Below are 25,088 nucleotides of genomic sequence, written 5' to 3'. Positions count from 1 at the left end.
TGCAATTTACTTGATGTGTTTTATGGGCCTAATGCCATGCATATCCTGATTAACGTTAAAACTACAAAAGTTTTAATATGATAAAATTCTTAACAAATGAGATGAGAAACAATTTTATGTAGAATCAAACCATGTGTATTGGACAGCATATTCCAGAGAAGAGTTGGATGCAGGTTTGTAGTCACATACATGAAAACCATCTTTTCCGTACATCCAAATGGACTTTTTAGGTCTTTGGGAATGGGAAGTCCATAAAACCTTTACATTTTAACATTTATTTTGCAGGGACAGGATGATACTCTTGAAAATGGAGCAGGAAATTATTGATTTCATTGGTGACAACAAGTATGTGAAATTGCAATGCTGGTTAATTTATATGATACGTCGTAGATTGGTATTTGGGTTTAATTATTCATTCTGGAAAGATTTAGGGATAGATAAAACATTATTTAATACGTTTGCTGATTTGTTAAATGAAGATTCTATTGGATTTAGGAGCTATATACTAATGAGAATTGTTGTTTGGACCATGTGTGCTTCTGCTTGTTAAATTCCTGACAAAATGGCTATAAACAGGGGGCTACTGATTAGCATAGAGTAGCTATAACAAGAAGCGACCCTTTTCATTTTTATTATAGTTTTTTAATGGGCTCCAGCTGGCTGCAGTCAGTTATGCCTGGAAATAATTGCGCTGCTTTCAGTGTAAACCGTGTAATGACGCATCTCCAGATAGGCATCTGCAGTCACATATTATGTCATATCATTTGTCCTGTGCCTGGCTCCGTTAAGGTATCATGGACTAAATAGAATACTTTCCAAAAGACATTAAGTTATCTTTGGTGAGAGTAATGTGCAACTACAAAACAAAGATATTTATTGTAGCTTACTGAATAAATCTATAAGTGGAAAATTTCTCTGTAAATGAGAACATTAAGTGATGCCAGAGATGAAATGGGTTTAGTGGTTTGAATGAAAGAGAAATGATATTGTGTGTGTACCTGTAACATGTCTTATCAATCCAGAAACAAAAATGCTGATTCCACAGTTTGTTTGTTTTTTGTTTTTTGTTTTTTTGTGTGTGTGTGTTTTTTTTAACTTTCTTTCAGTAATCATTATAAAAAGTTCCCTCAGATGTCATCCTATCAGAGGATGCTTGTCCATCGAGTGGCAGCTTACTTTGGGCTGGATCACAACGTGGATCAAACAGGAAAATCTGTGATCATCAACAAGACCAACAGCACAAGAATGTAAGCCTTATCACCGTATTTACTTAGCATTTTCTTTTTCTCTTATGGGTTCATTTATAAGAGCACAGTGTAAAATTCAAAGTACATGACATTTAAAATGTGCAGTGTTATTTACCTCTTGCTCTTATCAGCAGTAGGGTGGCATTTATCTGTAGAAGATTATCTGAGGACCAGGCAAGTTTACAAAATTCAGGCAATAAAGTGGATTTATTCCCTGATCTTTAACATAGCTCCTGAAACATAATTTATTTTCTTCCATCTGTACTCCGTGTGATTACAAACAAAACCATGAACGTTTTAGGTCAAAATATAGCTCAAATTAAAAATAACAGACATTGTAAAACAACGATGATGTACGCAGGATAATTGTCTGTTTCTTTCCTTTTCTGGTTTGTAAACATTCATCTTATTGTGGTTTCTAGAGTAACAAAAAGCGTCAAACCTGGACACAGAAATCCTGCCTCTAAGACCCAATTCTTTTACTTACTAGTTGTGTGACCTGAAATAAGTCATTTGAAATCTGCCATCTCAGTTTTTTTTTCACTTATAAAATGAGCATTTTGAACTAAATGATATCTAAGTTCTAGCTCTAAAAGCAGGTGGTTGTTTTGGTCCTTAAAATACTTGTTTTGCTTCTTTCTATCTTGGTATCTTGTCATGGTCCCATTGAGTCGCCGAAAGCATAAGCTACGTCGTGATTTGTTTTGGAAATTTGGAGCTCTGTCTCTTGAACCCGTGTACCTTGTGAGTGTAGAGTGAGCTACTTCTATAGCAAAATACATGTTAAATGGGAAAACAGTCCCTATGTGAGGCATTCTCTGAAAACATTTGTGAATTACAGTTTCCTGTCCCACAGTGTGCTTGGTAAATTGTGTAAATTGCATAGGTTTTAGGAATTCTGTTTTAGTGAAGGGAACTTTTGTGTCAAGCAGAGCAGCATGGTTAAACCACTCTTTATTTTCTGCTCACCAGAGTTTGGGACAAGTAGGGATGGAGATGAGGCTCTTTCTCTACTCAAGGCTCAGTCTGTTCAGCAGCACTAGAGTGAAGGTCACAGTGGAGAGAACACAAACGGAGATCTGGGACCTGCCTTGGCTATTATCTCAGGGACACTGAACACTTCACTTCTCTAGGCTTCAAATGACTTATTTATCTGCAGGAGGGTTTGAAGTGCATAATGTTTAAGAGCCCTCGAAGCTTCAGAATTATTGGGTCTTGTGGATGTATTCTATTGTGCTGGCAAATAAATTTTAAAATTTAGCAGCTTTCTGCTTTACCTGATGGTTGGCACATGTGCCTCCTCTTTTGAACAGTAGTAGGAATGAAAAGTCACTGTCCTTTAATCTTTCACATCTTCACTTTCCATCAAATATTTCTAGTTATTGCTATTGTTGTTGCTAATTCTCCATTCGAGTTTTTCCATGACTTTAAGATTCCACAATGCCGGAGCACACTGATTGTAAAATAGGCAAGCAATTGACTATTTCTTTTTAACCTCTTTTTTCCTTCTTTCTGTATAAGGCCGTAACAAGTGGAAAAGCCCGTAGATCAAGTAGATTGTTAGTAGAGATAGTGCTTTAATTTTTGACGCACACTAATTTTACAGTCACATAGTCATGCATAGTTGTACCAGTGTTTGAGACCTGTTTTCTCATAGAATAGTTCTTGAGAAAATTGAGCATTGTGGGAAGATTCTTGGTAAATGTTGAGTGACCGCTCTGTATGTGTTCTTTCCAATACAGTAGCCACCAGCTGCATATGGTTATTTCCATTTCAATTTAAATTAATTAAATATAAATAAAATGTCAACTTGAGTTCCTCAGTCAGGCTAGCCACATTTCAAATGCTCATGTTAGACAGATCATACATAGAACATTCCCATTATTTCCGAAAGTCCTATTAGTCAGCTCTTCTCTAAATCCTTGTGGTAGTTGCAAGTTTCCAGGTACCACTAGAGAATACAGTTGGTCCCTTCAAACTTTTAAGCCTTCTAATTTCTGCGACTGAGCTTGGCTAGTACAGGCATCATGTTATCACATTATTAGACTTCTTCACTTCACTTCCAGGGGAGCAGCAGCTTTTCAAAAATGTTATGGCCAATTTCAAATAGACCCCACATGTTTGTGCCTTCAGGAAGAGCAAAAAGAGCTTGTGCAAAGAACACCCTCAGGTGAGGTGGCTACAATGGAAAGCCTGGGCTGGCTTGGTCTCTGCTTTGTTTCTGCTCTTGCACACCATCCTTTAGCCCCCGCTCTGTGAGTCAAATCATGCCTAAACCAAAAGGCAAATAACTGTATGTCATAGATGTTCCAGGTGTTTTCTGAAAAGTAGAGCTTAATAATGTTCAATTGATAGCTGGCAAGTCCTAACTGTTCATTTCAACCACGTTTCTGACCACCCTCTATTTGAGTGGCTCTTGCTGGGTAGGGTGTGAGGGCTGTTATCTTTTAGGACAAAAGAAAAGGATGAATTAATTATCCTTTTTCAAATAGTAACAAGTCATATTTACAGGACCTGGATCACTGTTAGCAGTTTTAGAAAAGGAGAAGTGTTGTTCTACATTTGATATTAAAGGTCTGTTGCCATGTTCTTTTGGAGTCGAAGCTCAAAATGGAATGTTCTCTTCAGAATATTCTATTTAAGTCCTAGGTGTCTTGGTTTTCTTTGGTTCCCTGCAAATTTCAAGAGTTGTGCTAGCAGTGCCATTGACACATGAAGGTTGTTGGGACCATATTAATTTACATATTTTTTTGGATGGAAATGTCCATATATATAAAGGAGGGAGGCTGAGATGGAAATTCCTCAGATGGCTCCTCGTGGGTCTTGTGTTTTGGGAATACCTTTTCAATGTATAGAGTTTAATGAATGCTACTCCAATCAAATACATAAAAATGCATATTTTAAATGTCATTGTAGCCTGGGAGAAATGCAGAACAATGTAGATGGAGGATGCAGAAACATATGGGTGGAGGGTTACAAAAATAAAATAAAGGGATGAGGGAGAGAAAGCACTTTTTCATGTAATTTTTAATTTTCCTTTCTCAATGACACTGCATTGGCATATAAAGTGACCCTCTGACATGGACGCCTATCAGCTACATGTTGACCGGGGTTTATTTCCCACAATCCCTGTATTTCTAGAGTGTAGGCAGTTCAAGTAATTGTAGGTTGTGACTTGAGAATATTAAGTTTTGCATGGAGAGAAAATAGTTTCACATGAAGTTCAAAATATTTAAATCATGATGACACATTGGGAGGATTATACAGAGGGTACCAAAAAAAATGTATACACATTTTAATAAAGGAAAAGACTGGATTAAAATTATGCTGATGGTAACCACTTTGAGCACCTCTTGTAATAGCAGAAGTTAAACATTACTTGTATTCATCTTTTGGTATCAGTATATATTGAGTATTGCAATTTTAATACAGTTTTTTTCCTTTCTTAGAATGTGTATACATTTTTTGGCACCCTCTGTATATACATACATATATGTACTGCACTCACCTCCAGTATTTTCTCTAATATCCTCAGTTATATTTGTACTTTCATGATGGAAAAACTCTGTCTGTGGACAGACTTTTCAGTTAGTTAAGTGATATAATCTCTTACATATAACATTACCTATTGTTTATTCATTGCACTGAACACTTTCCCTCTTATTTCATGCATGTTACTTGATTTCATCCTAAAAGCATACTTACAACCTAAGTAATTAGAGCCTCATTTTACAGAAGAAGAAAATGATGCACAAATTTAGGTTCAATTTTGGATTTTCAGAGAAGCAGTGATTAGCATGGCTGGGATCGAAACCAGTGTGTCAAATGCCAAGAAAATTTTTCTTAAACAATCTAATTCTCTTTAAAGCAAAAACATCCAGAACATCTTGAGCAAAATCTTCAAGAAGACTCTTTGGATGGGTAGGGAATTTCAACTCTATTAAGTCTTTTGTTGTCTGATAAGGAACAACAATTGACAAAAAGATATGATTGCAGATTAACTCAGTGGTATCAGTAAATAACAGATATTCGCTACTCTTTGATAGTTCTTGCTTGATTTTCTGTGTTTAACGCCGTTACAAGAGGTGATATTTGGGAGGGGGTGATATCCATTCAATTTGAACCTTGCTTTATTCCATTTCAGTCTTTTTTCTTTCTTGAAATGAAAAAGCTACATTTATCACTAATGTCAGTGTAGAAGATGAAGCATAGAAGAACCTATTCATTGTGTCATTCCAAAATTATTGCTATAAGGAACCCAATTGTCCAAATCCAAGGTGTTGCGCCATAGCCACAAGAGCATGGGGTCGGGTTAAGGATATAATAGTCCAGAGAAAGCAGGAAGTAACTGTCGTGCTTATGTGGGAGGTATTCAAAGAAGGTGCCTTCATCACAGCAAACTGATGCATTTTAGAGAATTAGCTCAGGCAAGTCACTTTACCCCTGCAACACTGCAAGCTTGTTGGTTCTAGGAGCTAGCCAGGGTACAAACAGGTGAATGAACGTGACCCAAAGCCTCGCAGCACACCTATTGGTCCACAAATCCAATCTTCATGACTAGGGACACCTCTCATTAGAATTTGCTGCTTTTTGTTGTTGTTGTTCTTGAAATAATGAAGTTTTGAGCTATGTTTTTCAACCTTTAGTTCCAGCTCTCTTTCCTCCATATATTGTTAGAAATATGTTGGATTTTCTAGAATTTTTCAATGTTTTCTGTTGGAATTCTTTGGTAGCTGTCATATTAGGTGGTGACACCAAATGAGCATCTTGGAAATCTGGGGTAGAGGTATTAAAGTCTGTGCTATTTAAATGCTACAAATATAAGTGTCTGTTTTTATATAAGAAGTTTTGCTCTTCTCTTTGTCTCTCTTTCTGATCTCTGTTGCTTATTTTTCTGTGAGGTTAGCTGGTTGTTCTTTTATTCCATTTTTTTCCCCACCTCCTTCTCTTTTTCTTCATTCTAGAGCAAGGATATAGGCTTGGGGTATATTATTTGGAGACTACAAAGTGTCTACTTGCACAAGTGTTTTTCAGGGGGCCAAGATCAGTCACAGGCAAAGACCCATGTGCGCCTGACTGTCTTGGCATGTGTCAGAGTGACTGTTTAACTAGTCCCAGATAATTTTCATGTTAAAAGGTTGTCATCTCTTGAATATTTTTTCTTTTGTCTTTCACATCCACCCACTATCATTGCCTCAAATCCCCTACTCTAAAGGTACAGAGCAAAGAAAGGAAAGAGCAAATCCACTGAAGGAGAATGGTTACAGGCCACAGAAACCGTGCAAGGAGAATAGTGGCCTAAAGGCAAAGGTTTGGGGTGACACCTTGGAAGTCCAGTGCTCAGGAACACAATGCCTTAGTTCCTGAGAAGTGTGGACCTGGGTATTTGCCTGGAATGATGAGTGGTATTAATGACTCCAGTGCTTTGCTTGTTTGTTTGTTCCAGGAAGGATGATTAACAAAGCTGGTATTTGGTACATCACAGGCACCATGAAAATGTGCTCTAGTACTAAGTTAGGCTTCTCTCTAAGTGAAACAGTTGAGCCCAGTTGGCTTTACTGAGTTTTTGATGTGATGCGTAATGACTGCACTAAGAGGCAGGATTGTGGGACCCTCCACTGTCTCAGTGGGCAGACCCAAAGGGGCGTGCACGTCAGTATATCAGAGTCAAAGACATCTGTTCTGCTGAGTTTCCTGGAGAGGCAAAGGTTTAAAATGAGAATCACTGGTTTTTGACCCTTAGGCATTCCACTCCCTGCAGGTGATTAATTGCAGTTCTACCACAACAAAACAAACTAAAATTTCCATGATTTCCTCCCACATTTGTTCTCTTTCTTTTCCTTTGGCTGGGAGTGTGAGTAGTACCGTGAGTGAGTGGCATCCTGAGGTGGATGCTTGCTTAATAATCCTCTGAAGAAGACCAAGTGCCTCTTGGAAACCCACGAGTGGTTGGTTAACATCCTATCATTTTTAAACATGGCAAATTTACTCCACATTTTTTTATACAAATAGCCTTGAAAACCGTCTGACTTGAAGTCTAAGATCAGAAGCCTAAGAATTGCATTGCTCTTAGGAAAATCATCAAATTTTGTTTACTGAACAGACAACCTGGTCCTTTAATCAATATGAGACTCAAAGTAAAACTTTTTTGTTAACATTGGTCAAACGCCATATCGCTTCTCTCAAATATTATATTTTCTCATATTATTATTCTCAAATGCCGTAGAGAACATAAGCTTCTGTTGATGAGATAGGTAAATCATAGAAATATGTTTTGTGAGGAAAGAGTAAGTTTGTTGTATTCCTTTCCCCACTTGAAATTATTCATGAGCTTTTAAGTGTCAAATGTATAATGTACCACTTAATTTTGGAAATGAAATATGCATGTACCTTCTGTAACATTAGTATCCTTTAATATATTTTTTTCTTTTAAAAATATTTTCCATGGAGTAATAAGACTTTTAGATTATTGACTTATTTATTTAGCTCACAACATTCTAGATAGATAAAACTCGACCATTTTACAGGAACGAAAACTGAGATTCATGTCTTGGTCTTACCTACTCAGTGACGAAAGACCAAGGCTGAAATCCAGTTCTCCTGCCACTCAGCCATTACTCTTCTAAAGTTAGAGAAACAAGAACTAATGTTAATAGAACCAATACTCTGAAATGATAAAAGCAAGAAGAAACCAAAACACTATTCTTTCACCAGTATCCACTGATTTCCTTACAACATCCTAATTTGCATGTATTTTCAAAATTGAACAGAGAACCCAATTCAACAATGTGTGTACTAAGAAGAATGGCACCAACAAAACTCCAGAACCACAGAACACACTGGGTGAAAAATTATCCTGGCATACTTGAAAGTGAGATAAAACCCATGTTCTTAAGCTGTCAAGCAAAATGTATTTCTCAGATGTTCAGTATCATGCTTCCAACAAAAGAAATATAGACTATGGAACATGTCCATCTTCTGTTCATAGTTTATTTGAAGAGCCAAGGCTCTGTGGTGTGGTCAGGACTCTGTGGTGTGTGTGTGTGTGTGTGTGTGTGTGTGTGTGTGTGTGTGTGTAAGTGTAAGTGCATAATGTATAAGTACAAGAACGTGTGTAAGTGTATAAATACATTTCATTATCTCTGTGATACAGTTTGGGACAGTTTGGAGAAAGCTTCACTATACCTACACATACTATCTGTAGTATTGCCCTAAACATACAACAGTTACTGAGGAAGCAAGATGACTATATCTTGTTCCCTCCACCTGCAACTATGCTTGCTGGAGGTGGCAGACTTAGGCTTCCATCCCGAGGGCTTCCTTTGTTGCTTCTAGATCCATCCTCAGAGGTGGCAGTCATTTTAGTACTTGTACCTTGAGGAAAGTTTTATGGCATACTTGAAGGTGAGAGCCTGGTTGTATGTAATGAATAGTGGATTTTCTTGTGTCTTGTTAATCTTAAGATTTCTGATATGAAGAGGCAATTATAATATTACCATGGCTTTTTAAAGAAGAGATAATTGGGGCAAGGAGTAGTAAAAGAATTTGTTGTTTATTGGTTGAAGGTGTTTGGTTTCTACTAATTTGTATACGTAAATGTAAGACTGTAACTATTGATACAAAATCTTCAAACAATAAATTGGAATCTACCAAGAGAGTTAGACTCCTACCAAATATACAAGTATTTTGTCCCACAACCAGACTCCTTCCAACCTCAGCCTTTCTAGAGTTCACACTTTATAACCCCTACTTCCCACCATCTGGCCTTTAAACCAGGAATATGAAAAAAATACATTTCTTTATACACACAAAAATTATCTCGTACCTCTATATCAATAAAGTGCAGTGATCACTCTGAACCTTCTCAGAAAGTAAAATACTTTATTTTCATATAAACTAATATGGAATAGTTTTATACACACCATTATAATATGTAAGTAAAAAGCCTTCGGTGCCAAGAAACAACAATCACATTCAGTAGTTTTCAAAGAAAATGTTACTTTATGAAAATTGTTACTTGCTTATTTGGAACTGATGAATCAAACCATTATTTGATTATAGTACACATTGGATCTATTCTAATTAAGGTTAGCACTAATGTAAATGTTAGTTCAAAATTTGTTGGTGTACTCTTAGATTTGGGCTACTCAATAAAATGTGAAAATGATAATAATCGTTTATAACGTTTACTGAGTACTTCATTAGTGTTTGGCATTGGACTTGACACTACTTGCATTATCTGTATCTCATTTAATCCTCCCAAGCACTTAAGGTAAGTATTATTACTTTCCATTTTTTACAACAAAACAAACACTTCTCTCATAGGGATGTTAAGTAACTTGTGAGAAGTCACACAATCAGTAAGCTGCAGAGATGAAAAGACACAATAATGTGTTTTGAAAAGACAAACTTTTGTTAGGCTTGCTTATCATCATTTGTGTGTCAATTGTTTAAAACTTAGTTTAATTATTAAATTATTGCTGTGTTAAATTTAGTGTGCTAGTTTCCATCCATTTTATGTAAAGCATTGGGTTATATGCTAAAATTCATTGTGTTTTAGGGGGGAGCCAAGCTTTGAGTATTTGGATATATTAATGGCATTGCCTTTTAATGTTCATATAACATTGACATGAAAGAATGGAGAACTCAAAGACAGGAAAGTATCTGTACTAGCCCTGTTTTCTTATTTTTCATTTGTGGAAATTCTCAATTTATAGGCAAACTTGCAAAAATACACCTGTTTTGTTAAGCTAAGTATATTGATCTGGTGTGTATGATTCTTTGGTGTTGCTCCCAGTACATGCTCAATGCAGTTCAGAAATAGCCAAACTCACAAACAAACATAATATTCCAGATCCTAATTGCATGTGACTTCTTTTTGTTTTTCAAATTACATGTTTTCTCCTTTTTTCTTTATCCCTCTTATCTTTTTCTAGATCATTCTATTTTGGATTTCCCTGTTAGAGAGGAAGAAAAAAGGTTGAGATTGATTACACACTCCCACTTATTATGATCATCATATTATCATTAGTAAATGCATGTTTCTATGCATGTAGATCAAGAAGAACATAGCAATAAAGAGGACACTTTTTCTTTTTGGCTTGTTTGTTTACATATATTGAAAGGTCTTAATACGATAAGCCAAGACCAGAAGTAGGAAGCGCAATTAATCCTGGTATTTTTAAAAGTAGCAGTGCAGCAGAAAGATTAAGAATTAGTTTGACAAAATAAAATGGCTAAATGTTCATTTTAGCTGATTATAAAATAATATAGGCCATGAAAGAAAATTTAGAATATATTCAGAATAAAAGAATATTTTAATTGTACATAATCCAACGATTTAGATACAAACCATTTTTAAGTCGTTGAATTTGTTTCCTATCTTTCTAAACTAATAGCTTTTGTTATTTTGTGGTTATAAAATACATCTTTATATAATAATCACAAAAGTATATCTATTCTTTTATAACTTGTTTTTCTATGTTAGTAAATAGTATTGGGTATCGTTTTACAAAGCTACATATTACATATGGAGATATTTTAAGTTATTTAACCAGTCCACCATGGATTTTCACTGTTTCGCTGTCTTAATGCAACTCTTACTATTTGCTATGGTTTCATTCTAAGACATAGAATCACTTTGTCAAGGTGGATTGACATTTTTAAGGCTCTTTATGCCCACAGCCAGTTTGCCAGAGCAGTGGTGCCGATTTAAGAGATGTCTCACAGACCCTTGTTGTCTTTGAGTCTTCTTCTTATAATTTTGTTGTTGTTCATGAATAACGTTATTTTAAAGGAGGGCCAGCTGTTTCCTATGTTATTTTGCATGTCTGTTTACATATACAGTACACAATCAAAATAGAGAAGAATAAAATGAATTTTTCAAACATGTAGATAATTGAGCACATAAGTTTGAAAGATGCTAATAAAGGAAGCTTGGTAGCACTGCCTATATTGGATTTATACCATATTAGTCTCTTTTAAGTAAGTCTTAAGCCAGTCTCTTTAAGTAAGTCTTACTTAAAAGAGACTAAAATGGTATTAAATGACGAAATGATAGTGGGAATTGTGAAATACTTCAAGAAGAAAAATGTTTGGACTTTTTTTTAAAGAAAAAACATCATTTATAAATATTTTCATTGAAAATTTTAAAGAATTAAGGGAACAGCAGTGCCACTTAGAGTCCTCTAATATGTTTGCCTACTAAAATATTTTTGATAGGTGTCTTATACCCCCAAAATATTTTATTCTGTTGCGCACAGCAACCTTTATTGGTTAAGACGTTTATACATATTGATGACCATCTTTCAGTTATCCAGTATGGAATTCAAATACTTTGTACCCCTCCATATTTAGTAGAATTGAATTATTCATTTATATCTGTGCGGGAGAAAGGGACTGGGAGGGATTAAGCTTAAACTATTTGGAAGATAAGTAATAAATTTAGTCTCAAACTGGCAGTGCAAATAAATCATGGAAAATACTTTCATGTCCAAAGATTTAAAAAATAATTATAAGGAGTGATCATCTATTTTAAACTTCAAGAGAAAAAAAGTTTAACTAATATTGGAATTGATTGACCAGAAGTGTTTGATTGTCTTATACAGCATTGCATTCAACCACACTGCCTCTCGATTCATGAACTACATCTAATAAGGAACAATGGGGAGTTAATTTTAATTTTTGAAAGGTTGGATTGGGGATGCCCGCGCTGTTCACACATGAACAATGAGTTTTACAATAGATACCTGCTACAAATTGCGGGAAAACATTTTTCTTTTTTTTACCTTAGAAGAGGAAACTTATGTTTTCATTAAGAAGAAATGTAAAATTCATTTTCTCTGCTTTTTGATGATGATCTAGAGAAAGCTAGCAATGATAACTCCTGGGCAAAAATCCACCAGAAAAAGAAATTTAGGCACATGTGATACATGGCCATAAGATATGTAGTAAACCCTAGTTATCATTAATTTAATAAATATCATGATGCTTTGTAGTTTTGAGCAGTTTTTCCTTAGAGTTTCATCCTTATATTGATATGTTAAAAGTAATTCATTCCATTTTTCAAAAGTGTCCATAATATATTACTTTAGTTCTAATCATTGTATGGCTAAGAGACAACATTGCTATGATGTTAAATTAGTGATAAAAAGGATTTTTAAAAGCCATAATATAATGGTGCATTACTGGTAATTTTTAGTTTAATCCTATGTAATACTTCAGCTGTATGCTATAGTTTTCATGAGCTTCAGCTGCAAATTTCTCTTTAGCTCTACACTCATAGGTAATTCTCTATAACATCAACCTGGAAAAATCTTGTTAGGTTTATTTTATTCCTTTTACACAATCTTCAGATGGTTACTTTATAATCACTCAAAATATTTTTTGGAAAATCTTGAAGGGATTAATAATTTTGACTATTTCTAGAGTTTGAAAAAATTTAAATGCGATATTAGAAAAGCAGTTATGGAGAAAGCACTTTGCATAATTTATATTAGTAAGAAATATTCTTGCTCTAAATAATATTGACATCATTGATTAGAAAAAGTTCCTCTGACTATTCTTTGTTTATGTGATAGATATATTTTTCCTATAAAAAACAAATAAACCAACACTATGAAGAAACTCAAATGAAATTTTAAAAGTAAGGTTTAAGTAACTCCCTCATTGCTGTAATGACATTTTAAACTGAGAAGTTCTCAGACTAGAAAGCTAAGATTCTCATTCCCATTCTCTTCCCAAGATACCATCAAATTTTAAAAACTTTTATTTACTAACGATTATTTTTAGTCAACATGAAGCAAAACATAAATTTGATTTTTAAAGAACATGTTCTTAATGCTTCTAAATTTAAATTTATGTTCCTACTAACCAAACTCTCTATTGTTCTGTTTTATAATTTAAAAATTTGTTACTACATATCTTATTCAGTGACCCTTTGACATTCCCTTAATTACAGTGATTTATATACAATTGTACTAAAGTTTTATTCATCTGTACATTGATTCACCTATTCTTTTAACCAATGCCTCCTCTATGTCATGTACTGTTGTAGACACTTATATAAAAAATAAGGTCCCTACCAAATAGAACTTACATTCCAGCTGCAGTCAGTATGTTGAAATCGCACGCTAAATGATTTTCTTCTTAAAGGAGAATTTAATCTAAAGCCAATTCACCTTATGTTCACAAATCCAAAAGTTCACATTCCCAGACCATTTTACTTCTAAAAAATCAGTTACAGACTATTAACAATAAATAAAAGAAATATACGTAAATTGAGCAGCAAGTAAATCATTTCATTTATTAGAGTTTATTAGATTACAGACCTTGGGGATATTAGGAGAGACTTAATTAGCATTGGTACAATCAGCATTTGTATTTAAGTTAGTATCTTAATTTTACTTGCTACATAAAACAACAATATAACTAAGTACTGGTTAAAAATATTGGTGTGCTTAAATATGCGTAATTCCAGAATTATCGTTTACAGTGACCTCCAACTATTCACGCTAGTATTGTAAGATTTTATAGTATAAGTAATTGAAGTGTACTGTAACTAGGCTACACCACAATATGTTTAATTTCTATGCTGTAAATGGTCTTTTTACTGTAAAGTACAAGTTGACTGTATTCCTTTAGTGTTCTGATTTTAAAATGTCATTTTTGCACTTCCAGATTGTTACATTTTATTACATTTCATTTTTGGTGGAAAACGTTCACATTGATCTTCAAGATGATGTGATGCAGGGTTTTTGTTCTTTATTGTAAGGTTTGAGAGCCTCTGGCCCACTGTATCCTGTATAAGCAGAGGGAGACTGAATCACATCTCTACAAGGATGTGAATGGATTGATGTTTGTGGCTTAGTGGACAAATCTATAAACTCAGAGCCAAAATGATCACTGAGCAATGGTTTCTTTATCTGTAAAAGAGGCAAAAATAATTTGCTCCTCTTACACCAAAGTTTTACTGTAAGGATTGAATAGGATAATGATATCACTGCAAATATACACAGTTCTAGAAGCTATAACTGGTATTATTCCAGTGTTTTGTTACTGTCTGTTCACCAGTATTATTATAATTTATGTGCATGTGTGAGCCTCACCAAGATTTGAAATATACACTTAATTTTTTGTTTGCAAAGTGCTATTTGCTTATATTGGATCTGTAAGGAAATGATGAGATTCCCTTAATTACTGGTCACCCATATTAAACAACAAACTGAAGAGGCTTCCCAATGACTGAATGCATAATGAACCCAGTAGGGACAGAAAACCCACTGGGCTTCAGAAGTAATACATCAGATATGACAGACACACTTTAATGAGATTCATAAATGACAACTGCTTCTAAACCGAGGACAAATATTTCAGCACATCCTCTGGGGATGACCCCAAACCCAAGTCATTCATTGAGTTCTGTGGAGTGCAGTGACGATTGTGGGAAATGAATAAGGAAGGGGAGCCCTTTCCTGTAATAACACAAAATGAGTAAGAAGACCTAACAAAATCAATTGACTGATCAATAGTGTGTAACTGCTTGAAGGATTTTCCCCATGCTAATCAGTCATCAAGTTGTTTAAATGAAATATCTCCAGTTTCTCCAATTACTGAACTGATTTACAAGACATGGTCAAAGATATCAGAACCTCCTGGAGCCAGATTCCAGAGCAGCTGTCATTGGAGAAAGGTGGAAATAATTTATAAATGATCCTCTCTCACCACAGATTAAGACCCTTGAAAGGGAAGATATGATGGGAGGTGTTCTCCTGGTTTCCCGACGTTGGCGAATTAGTGTGTTATTCCCAAGTTCTAAAGATGTATATTTGTTCTACAATATGGGTGGGGACTTAATTAAATTCAAGAGTGATTGAGGTCCAAATAACTATAGAAAACGTCTATACATTGTATATGTACAGACCTTTAAAATATTTTTTTTAACTCATCCATGGTGCATAGTATGCAGCAAACAAGACTCCGAATTCAAACCAACCGAAGGTATAATAACCCCTGTGAAGGGACTTGGTATTACCTACCTGTATATTGCTAGTGATTCTGGTATCAAAACCACATGTAAACTTTTCTTTTTTTTTTTCTTTTTTTTTAGTTGAATGCCACTGTGGGGGAAAAACAGCACTAAGAAATAACTTTACACGGGGGGGAAAACTATTTTATTGATATGTTTTACTTTGCTGGCAGACCAGAGCAAAGGTTTTGTGAACATTTAAAAGATGAAAAAGGTGAAGAATCCCAGAAGCGGTTTATCTTGAAGCGAGATAACTCTAGTATTGATAAAGAAGACAATCAGGTTGGTTCTCAAGTTTGAGAGTGGCTGACATTGTTTTTGAAGGTGGGCTGACTGATGTCCTTGTTGTTCCTCTGTCATCCCTTTCTCCCTCTCCCAATTCTCCCCTCTCTGCCTCTGATACTACTGTCCTCTCTCCAACCTCCTGGCCCGCCTTGCCTTCCCCTGTGGCATTCAATGGGTAGCAAAAAACTCCATGTCCTGGCCGCTTTAGCAATGGCTCTGTGTTGGGCTGCATGGGTGGTGCTTGGCGCAGTTCCTGCTGCATGTGTTGGGGGGTTGGGGTGCCACAGGCTCGGCGCTGTTGGGAAAAGCTTTGTCAGTCGCATTTCCAGATGTCTGTGTAACTATGGCAGTCGTTCCACTCCCTACAGCTTTGTCCTTCAGTTGTGCACAAATTGAGCTGGATTATCAAAACGGACCGATGAGCAACTGGTGTAGCTGTAAAGAACAAACCTTGTTATGGTGAGGACAGGTGGATTTTGCAACTATCCTAAAATAAGTCTTCACAGAAAAGACTCAAGTCCATGTTTTAGTCTCCTGACCCTTCTCCTTCCCATGTTTTATTGTCCGTGTAAACCGTCTGCTTGTTTTGCATGAACCGTAGCAGAACTTTCTCTTGATGTGTATTTCACTTGCGGTCAACCATTATGTTGTTCTAGAGTAGCCTGGTTCACGGCCTCTGTAAGGGTAGAGATACTTCACTAAATCTCTTCTCCAGCTGAGGGTGGGGGATCCTGGGCGATTAGGAAGAAAACAAAGTAAATGGCAAAAGAAAAAAAAAATTTAAATGAGAATAAGAACAGTAGAAAGTCATATAAAGGCCATTACAATCACACTTTGTGTCTCTGACAGTCAAATAGACTTTTTTGAAAATGACTTTGCTTTCGAATTCGTAAGGGTAAAATAATAAGCATCTCACTCAAGTTATTATTTTAATTATTCTCAGTGAGTCACTGCAAGCCAGTATGTGCATCTCTGACGCACTTTTGTTTTTCACCTGTTCATCATTTGTATCTCGTTTCCTCCCACCACCACCGACAGCACCACCGAGCTGTATTACGGCTCACGTTGACTTCTGAAACATGTGCCTTTGTTGTGTACTTAGTGGGTGTTTGTTGAATGAATGGATGAACGTGGTTAGGGCAGAGCATTTGGTAAAGAATGGCAAGAGTAAAATGGGAGGGTAGTTGAGATGCAGGATGTGGTTCTGATGAAAAGATGAGCAGTCCTCATGCTGGGTTCTTTGAATTGTTACCTTAGATTTGATGTTGACTGTAATCAACAGACTTTAAATTTAGTTACTACTTTTATGTCAGATGCAATTCCCAGAATCAGTCATTGAGTGAATTAAAAAATTAGGATACAGAGAAATAGTGTCCACATCTTTCTTTCCACCCATTACTTTCTGCACTCCCTTATTCTGTTTCTCCAGTCCCCAAGTTTCCAAAGCCATTTCGTCCCTTAGCCACCTTGATCTTGCCACTTCCTCTTTTTTCACCAACATTCTTCTTCCTTCTGAGGAGTCAAAATCACACAGATTAGCAAAGGAGAGAGTCCATCACCGGTGAACTGTCACATAGCTGAACTAGGTGAACCTGTGAGGCACATCCAGGTCTTTCATTCCAGAAACACCTGTGCTATTTGCATACATCAAGGAAGCAACCAAGAGCAGTAAACATGGCGTTGCTTGTCATGTGCACACGGCACACATATCTCCTACCACGGCTTCCTTAGGGACCAGAAGGTGTAAGACTTTTCATGCACCATATGTTTAAGTGAACATTTATTATTCTCAGCTGACAGTTGCTTAACTGCAGATTTCTAACAGCTCAACTTGGATAACCCTCCTGATTTCTTTTTTCTGTTCAGCAAAACAGAATGCATCCATTTAGAGATGACAGACGAAGTAAATCAATTGAAGAGAGAGAAGAGGAATATCAGAGAGTGAGGGAGAGAATATTTGCACACGATGTGAGTAGTTGTTTTAATTGCCTCTTTAGTGCGGTCCTTCCATCAGCAGTAAGGCAGCCTCCTTCCCCAGACAGTGAGCTGGCAGGGACCAAGTAAGCTGGAGCCAGGGAACAAATAGAACTGCAGCAAAGTAGAGGTGTTTCTGGAAGAGGACCTGGTTCAGGGAAGTGATGGAAAAGTAGCCAGGGGTTTTCGTATATTCCTAGGATATGACCTTTGTGGGAAGAGAGGTATAATTTTGGTCAGTTAAGTCGCCCTCAACTACAGGGATTTGAAGAAATGTCTTCATGTACCTGTTAGCCATCAGATGCCACATTGTTGCCTTCTTAATACCAACACTTCGCACAGGAATTACAAGAAAACAAAGAAGAATCTGTTGATCACACACACAGAACTTTCTGAATTCATAACTGTGGGCATTTTACTATATCAAACTTAAATAATAATACTCATATCCCCCCTCAATTTCAGACCAAATTAGTTCTGTGAATGAACAGTTTTCAAGGGAATAATGATAGAACAATTTCTTTTGTTTAAATCACAACAAATAAAATGGGGTTGGGATTTTTTTTTTTTTTAAATCACTTTACCCAGTGTGGTGAAAATAAAATGCAATTAAATTAAATCAAAATTAAAAGGTGAAAAAAAAAAAAAAAGGTGGCTTTAAATGCAAGAAAATGAAAAGGGACACGCTGTTGCCATAGCTTTTCCATTCTAAGAAATTATCTGATAGCCTCCTAAAATGTGGGTTCTTCCCTCTGCAGACGTAGAGGTGTGAGCCATTTTGTGTGGACTCATTGTGACCAACACTTTGGGCCTTCCTCAGTCAGGTGGGGCATCTGACCTCCTGTGGTGATTTGCTCCTGGAGACTACTGCAGAGTCCTAGGCTTCGTGTATTTGGAGGAGAGCTGCTGTCCTTAGAGATTTCAAGCTCAGGCTGGTTTGCCTGATCCTCCAGTGGGGCTGGGTCTTTTAAAACGAAGCTGCAGAGGAAGCAACACTCTGTACTTCTTTCACTTATACGGGTTTCAGTTATCTCTTCTAGACCCTCTCTGCCTTCCTTGGATACATTACAATCAAGTTTTAGTGATTGAATTATCTGGCCCGGAACTCTGGAATCAGGCAAGTGGGAGAGCGGGAGACGGAGGTAGCCATAGTTGGATGGTGTTCGAGTACAATTCTAGAAGGTGCTGCACAAGTGTGGACTACTTAGGTTTTTCTTATGGTCAGAATTATTGGTGGTGCAGCCTGACACACACAGGCCTTTAGTTGTGTTTGCCGCATACAAGAAGGAAGCAATGAGAGGATCTGTGCCAGTCATGGTAGCGTAAGGATGCCTCCTGTGGACTGGACGGAACATGTTCCTGTCTGATGACCTTCATGGAAGAGACTTGACTGAAGGCCAGTTTATTGTTTATTGTCTCTCTTTCTCTGACTCTCTCACACAAACACACCGACATAAACACATTTCCCCTCTTACTCAGGTTTCGGCAAGCCATATAATGGATGAATGAGTCGTTGTCTTCAAAAGCAATTATTAAGGACCCAGATAATGCACAAGCAAACAACATTGTGCTTCCCTGCCCCAAAGTCATGACACATTGTCAGATATTCAAGAGCTAGGTGGCAGAAAGTAACATCACTGATGCCTGTGTGTGGGGAGGACAACATCTGTGTGGCTGTGTTTTGTGGATTCTCGTGACTGCAGAAATGTCATTACAGGGAGCAAGGGTCAGCATGACTTCTTTTACATATTGTATTTCCATAGGTCCTGATTAAGGAGATGAACAGTAAAGGCCCTAGGTTCCAGGTTAAAGATGGGAGGCAAGTGTCACTGTTTAAAGCCTCTCAGACTAATGCTGCAGTCACTGTTTTTGAGGTTGTTGTTTGTCTTTTTGTTTAAGTAAAAGCAGATTTAAATCTGAGAAAGCTTCAATGCCAAACTCATTGCCATAGCCTACTCAGTTCATGAAATCCTTTGGCAGCCTTCTTTAAAAATGCTGTGACTTTTTCTCTCTGCAGGAGTAGGGGTGTGAGCTCCTTTGAAAGGCAACATTTCCAGCTTTAGTAATTCAACTGGGGCACTGACCTCTTTAAGATACTACTTTTCACCTGATCATCTAGGGCAGGAATTTTTCAGTTGGCATTCTGTTCCCAGAGTGTAATCATAGAAGGGTTTCCAAGATGAAGTAAAATCCCTGATATGAACTGCAAAAATACTATGTTCAGGAGCATACATGCATTTGTCTAAGGAAAAGATCTCTAGTGTTTATTAATTAGAAGTTTTCATGACCTTGAACAGGCTAAGAGCCACTCTCTAGAGGGAGAAAAAATGCCCAGTGTCTTTCTACCTAGTCCAAAACCTCTGTAGAGACCATGCCACTGGTATCCATGTTTCAGCTACATAACAAATAATCCCCAAGTTTATCAACTTAAAACAACAACAACAAAATGCTTCTTATCTCACAGTTTCCATGGGTCAGGAATCTGGGAATGGCTTCTCTGAGTGCCACTGGCTCAAGGTCTTTCATGAGGTACAATCAAGCTGTCAGCTGGGGTTGCAGTCACCTGAAGGCTTGGCGGAGTGGTTATCTGCTGCCGAACTCACTCACTTATTGGAAGGCCTCGGTTCTTTGCTGACTATACACAGAGATCTCAGTTCCCACTATGTGGGCCCATCCGTAGGCTGTTGAGTGTCTTCAAGACATGGCAACTAGCTTCCCCTAGATCAAGTGATCCAAGAGAGATAGAGAGGGCCCCAAACGGAAGCCACAGTCTTGTCTAACCTAATCTTGGAAGTAACATGCCTTCCCTTCTGCTGTATTCTATTGGACACACAGACCAGCCCTGGTACAATGGAAGAGATGCTATACAAGGTTGTATAATAAATACCAAGAGGTGAGGATCACTGGGGGTCACCTTGTATTAATGGGATGTTACTATATCCTCCTCTACTGACACAAACTCAAGGGCATGACAGCAAGATGAACTTTCATGAATACATTGAATTAGCAGTAACCACGCCTTGGATAAACCTCATTGGCTACGATACTGCCACTGCACAAAGGTGGTGAATACATTTAATAACAATTCTTCCTAATCAGTTACATAAAGAGAGGATACTTTAGGGAGCTAAAGTGAAATTCCAGATTCGCAAATGATCATTACTACTGCCTAGATTGTTGAGGTACACAAGATAATCATTAAATTATATTAAGTCAATTATAAAATAAATGCAAAGAATCCAGCATAAGGAAATTAAGTTACAAATGTTTAATCTTTTTCTTAGTTGGTCTTTAACTTAGCTGGTCTTTAAAAAACTTAGATAATAAAACCAGCTTTACTTGCTAATTATTAAGTAGTGGAATCATTCAAATAGGTTCAAATATTGATATTCTTAAGTAGAATCATATTTTCCTACTGAAAGTTACAGTAAAAGTGACAGAGAAATACTTTTTGATATTTACACTCTAGCAAAACCCAAATTTATTTTAAAATTAGATGTTCTCTTGAATATTTTGCAAATGTATCTTGGTGTCTAAGGTGTGTGTGTAGGTATGTGTGTGTGCCCGTGTGCGTGTTTTTGTATGTAGGAGCCCAATCAAAATATGCAGATTACTTTGGGATATTCTAGAAAAGAATTTCAAATATAGTTTGAGAATTTTGGTATCCTGAGATAAGACAAATTTATTTATGATTTGAGAGCTAAATTGTTGTCAGAGCCCACAATTTAGCTCTTAAATCATAAACAAATGCATTTTTGTAGTCAGAAGCGTTTGAAATATAACTTGTGTTTCCTTTGGCAAGAATTTCAGCTTATTTTATGATTAATCCTATGCAATGTTGCTAGTTTCGGGAAAGTTGATAAAGCAATATATTTTAAAAAGACATGTTTTGCCTGGAGAGTAATTTCTGAAGGATATTTATGTATAAATAGGGACTCAGAGAGGAGCTCATCCAAGGTCTCCTTTTGCCTGTACTGGGATTCTTCCTCAATGAGAACTGATAAGGGCATGAGGTACCACCTGGATTGGGGGTGGGACGTGGGAGAGAATTCTGTAATCCATTAGGCAGAGTCGTTTTTCTCCTTAAAAAAAATAAAATAAAAATGAGCCCTTTATATCTGAGAATGCGTAAGTGACAGCTTTGAATACCACATTAACTCCTGTGACAATTTTATCTTCCTCTGCTATTAAAATGTGCAAGTTATTAATACTACTTTTTTAAAAAAAAAAAAGTTTATATTCATCAGCTGCTGAATCATGGCCCTTCACTATCTCTATCTTTTTATGAAAATGTGGTGGAGGGTTGATGAGATGATTCTTTATGACCTTTCCACAAAAATCAGAAAAATACTTTTTGAGATATGTTTTGGGAAATGTTGTCTTTGACTTGCAGGTGCTCTATTTTTTAATTCAAAGAGTTCGGGCTGCTTAGTTCTTCCCCAAATGCTATTCAATTAATGAGTTTGAAGAGGTCAGCAAGCCTTTGATCAACGCCTTCAAAGTAGGTGGTAGAGTCTCAGTAATTCCAATACCCAGCGAGATCATTAGAAATGTAACTGACCTCTTTCCAACGACAAGCGCTGAGATGTAGCAAAGAATTGAATTCATAATGTGTCTCTGAGACAATCTCATTTTCTTTCACATACCATGACTTAACTCAAGCCAGTAGTAAAACCAGACTAGAGGAAATAAAGACAGTAAGATAGTTCATATACTGTGGACATAGCTTCACAGGAATAATGTCAGTGGCACACTATTTGTGCTTATTTCCCTTTATAAAATTAAATGTCAACTAGGAAACAGGTATTTTCCCAAAAAGCTTTTTTCTGAGTTTACTAAAGTGTTTGCTTTTTGTTAAATAATGTTTTGGCACACCTGATATTCAGGATGCATTTAAATAAATGCACGAGGTTAAAACAGAAATGGTTCTCGAGATGCCCTCACTGAAATGCTCAGACCACTGAGAAAAATATTATGTCCAAATCTAGCCCTTTTGCTTAGTGGAAGGAAATGATTTATCCAGTAAAAGGTAACGAGAAACCAATATCCTGCTTGCCTCTCTGAGCCGTGGTTACATTAGCACCATCTTTGAATTTAAGAATTCAATATTGAAAAATCATTATTATCTCTTTAGTTTTATTTTATCTTCAAATGGACCTGTGAAGTTTCTGTTTTTTCCCTTTAGCAGGTCACTTATTCATCATTTAGAAAATCTGCACGATAATACGTTGTATATATTTATGTTTAGAAACTCTACTTTGAAAATACTTTTAATTCCGAAACACAGTCACTATATTATAGGACTATTGTACCATATTTTGTTTAGACTTCTCTTTTTCTGTTTGTTAAAATTTAATTTGATCTCCCTTTCCTCAGCATGTAATGATAATGGAATCTTATCTTCCCTACATTGTGTATTACACACAAGATAGTAGAGAAATGAATGCTAAGGGGATGGAAGCTAAGGAGAAAGTCATTTGTTTTTTGTGTGCGTGTGTGAAAAACTAAGAAATCTTAGATGGAGTTTGACATTTCTTTTTCTAATTAGCTTCATTTTGTTTTCACTTGTCTTCTGCCACTCTCCCCTTAAGATTGATGGCATCTCTTCAGTTTTGAGAGTCTTGCAGTCAGTCTGTTTATTTCATGAGAGTTTATCATTGCCAGGAAATAATTGTGGCTTTGCAGCTCTCCCATCCTCAGGTGGATCGTGCCAAGTTTGCACGCTCTGCTTTGATTTGAACCTGTCATTTTGGCTCTTGTTGGTGGCTGCATCTCGGCAGCCCCAGAGGAAATCGCTAGTTCAGGATCTGATGGTCACACGTTCCTCCAGCAGTTTCATTCACATCTCTCTTCTGACCTTGATGCTGAACAGGCTAAATCTGTTTGAAACCTGGAGATGCTCTGATGGAAAAGTACCGTGTGCTGCATGAGAATGGTTTCCATTTCTAACTCTAACCTATTTTTTTTTTCCTTTTTTATTTCCATTTTTTCTAAAAACGGCACATATTTTTCTTAATTCTTCTCCCCTTGGAGGGGAAAAGTAGTTTTAAAATCAGGCAAGGATTTGGGATCCCTCAGCATATCCAGAACGTCTGATACAATGCCTTTGTTTTATTTTTCAGTCAGTTTGCTCCCAGGAAAGCCTTTTTGTGGAAAACAGGTAAAATGAAATTTGCTTTTTTGTGTCTTTAGAGGAACAAAGTCTGTCATGTGTGTCCTGTATATTCATAGGTATATATACCCCATATATAAGTGCATGCTTGAATATATATATAAATAAATACATATATCTATGCATGCACCCATATATATATACGCACATATATGTGTTATTTTACATGTATATAAACTATTTTGGGGGGAAAAAGCTTCTCTCAGTTTCTTCCAAACATGAGTTTAAATATCTTCTTTATTTAAAGTCTCAACTTCTGGTTTGTCCTAAGGTCTAATTCCTACTACCTTCACCAGGCATTAAAAAGTATACATGCTGAGACAACGTAGGAACTTGCAGTTTCATTGGCTATTGAATAGGCTGTTAAAAGTACTTGAATATTTGGTATTATTAACCACATATTGTGCCCCATAATTATATGTAGCTATACCAATAATAATTTGAATAATATTAAGTTTCTCATTCTAAACAATCTATCAGTCTTCACAAAATGCTTAACTTGGATATCTTATCTAAACTGGCCCAGATTTAGCAATCTACCTGGCTTGGGAGTTAGTAATGATAAGTGAGTGTTGTGAAATGAGTGGGTTATAAAATTTATACAAAGCCCTGAGCATAAGAGCAGAAATTTTTCAAATTTAACATATACTTCTAAAAAAAGTTCTAAACTGACATACGTATTAAAATGCTCCATTGATTTAATTGCAGATTTTTAAGGGGAATTAAGGAGTTCCACATTTGCTGTGCGATCACATTTAAGATGCATCAAAATGGGCAAGTTGGAATAGAAATATGGTATCCATTAAAGAAGTGATGGTTAATTTCATTTCAGGTGTAGGCTTAATGGGTGTACCCATAAAATTGATTAAAATGGAGACCATTTGGTTAAATTCTGGTACTTAGAGAAAGTTTAAACTGGGCATTATAGATAATTGTTAAAAAAGAAAAAATGCCATCATTCATATTAGCAATTAGAAACCTTCAAGTAACCAAATCCCACAATGGAATAAACTTCTTTTAGAAGAAGACATGAAATTAGAAAACAAGTCTACATGAGGCATTCAAAAGCAACCTTAAAAATCCATGCAGATTCAGACAAATATTCCTTATTTACAGTAAAGTTAAGAATCCATAAGCATTAACGTCTTAGGAATGATTCTGAACCATTCCAAAATTCTATATCCTTACCAAAAAGATTAAGTGAGCATTTATTATTTAGTTTAATGGGAAATCTTATCCCCTAGTTCTTCTAGCCAATTTTTTTCCCTGCTTTACTCTCTAATCTTTTTCATTTACTTAGGTTTTGTATAAAAAGACTGCTAATGTACTTAAGTGTCCCTTCTATTCAAATTAGATTATATTTGTCCAATACAATAATTGGTCA

The 25,088-nt window shown here is 36.2% G+C and overlaps 1 protein-coding gene and 1 pseudogene across 21 annotated transcripts in view; one reads left to right on the top strand and one right to left on the bottom strand.

Annotated features, from left to right (window-relative positions):
• Window positions 1-25,088, top strand: part of ARPP21 (cAMP regulated phosphoprotein 21) — a 422,242-nt gene that overhangs the window by 323,600 nt on the left and 73,554 nt on the right. For 13 of the 21 annotated variants that reach the window (XM_074312647.1, XM_074312643.1, XM_074312641.1 and 10 more), the window contains exons 8-12: window positions 286-345; window positions 1,107-1,247; window positions 15,447-15,555; window positions 17,425-17,526; window positions 23,655-23,692. In XM_074312647.1, the coding sequence (XP_074168748.1) occupies window positions 286-345; window positions 1,107-1,247; window positions 15,447-15,555; window positions 17,425-17,526; window positions 23,655-23,692 (450 nt within the window). Of the gene's footprint in view, window positions 1-285; window positions 346-1,106; window positions 1,248-15,446; window positions 15,556-15,926; window positions 16,018-17,424; window positions 17,527-23,654; window positions 23,693-25,088 lie in introns of those variants that run through there. The other 8 variants (XM_074312653.1, XM_074312654.1, XM_074312655.1 and 5 more) reach the window with 3 other exon arrangements.
• LOC141567393 (U4 spliceosomal RNA) lies at window positions 20,444-20,596 on the bottom strand (annotated as a pseudogene).

Source organism: Rhinolophus sinicus, linkage group LG10, assembly GCF_036562045.2.
Source record: "Rhinolophus sinicus isolate RSC01 linkage group LG10, ASM3656204v1, whole genome shotgun sequence".
In the NCBI taxonomy this organism is placed as follows: domain Eukaryota; kingdom Metazoa; phylum Chordata; class Mammalia; order Chiroptera; family Rhinolophidae; genus Rhinolophus; species Rhinolophus sinicus.
This window is presented reverse-complemented; position numbering and strand designations above follow the sequence as displayed.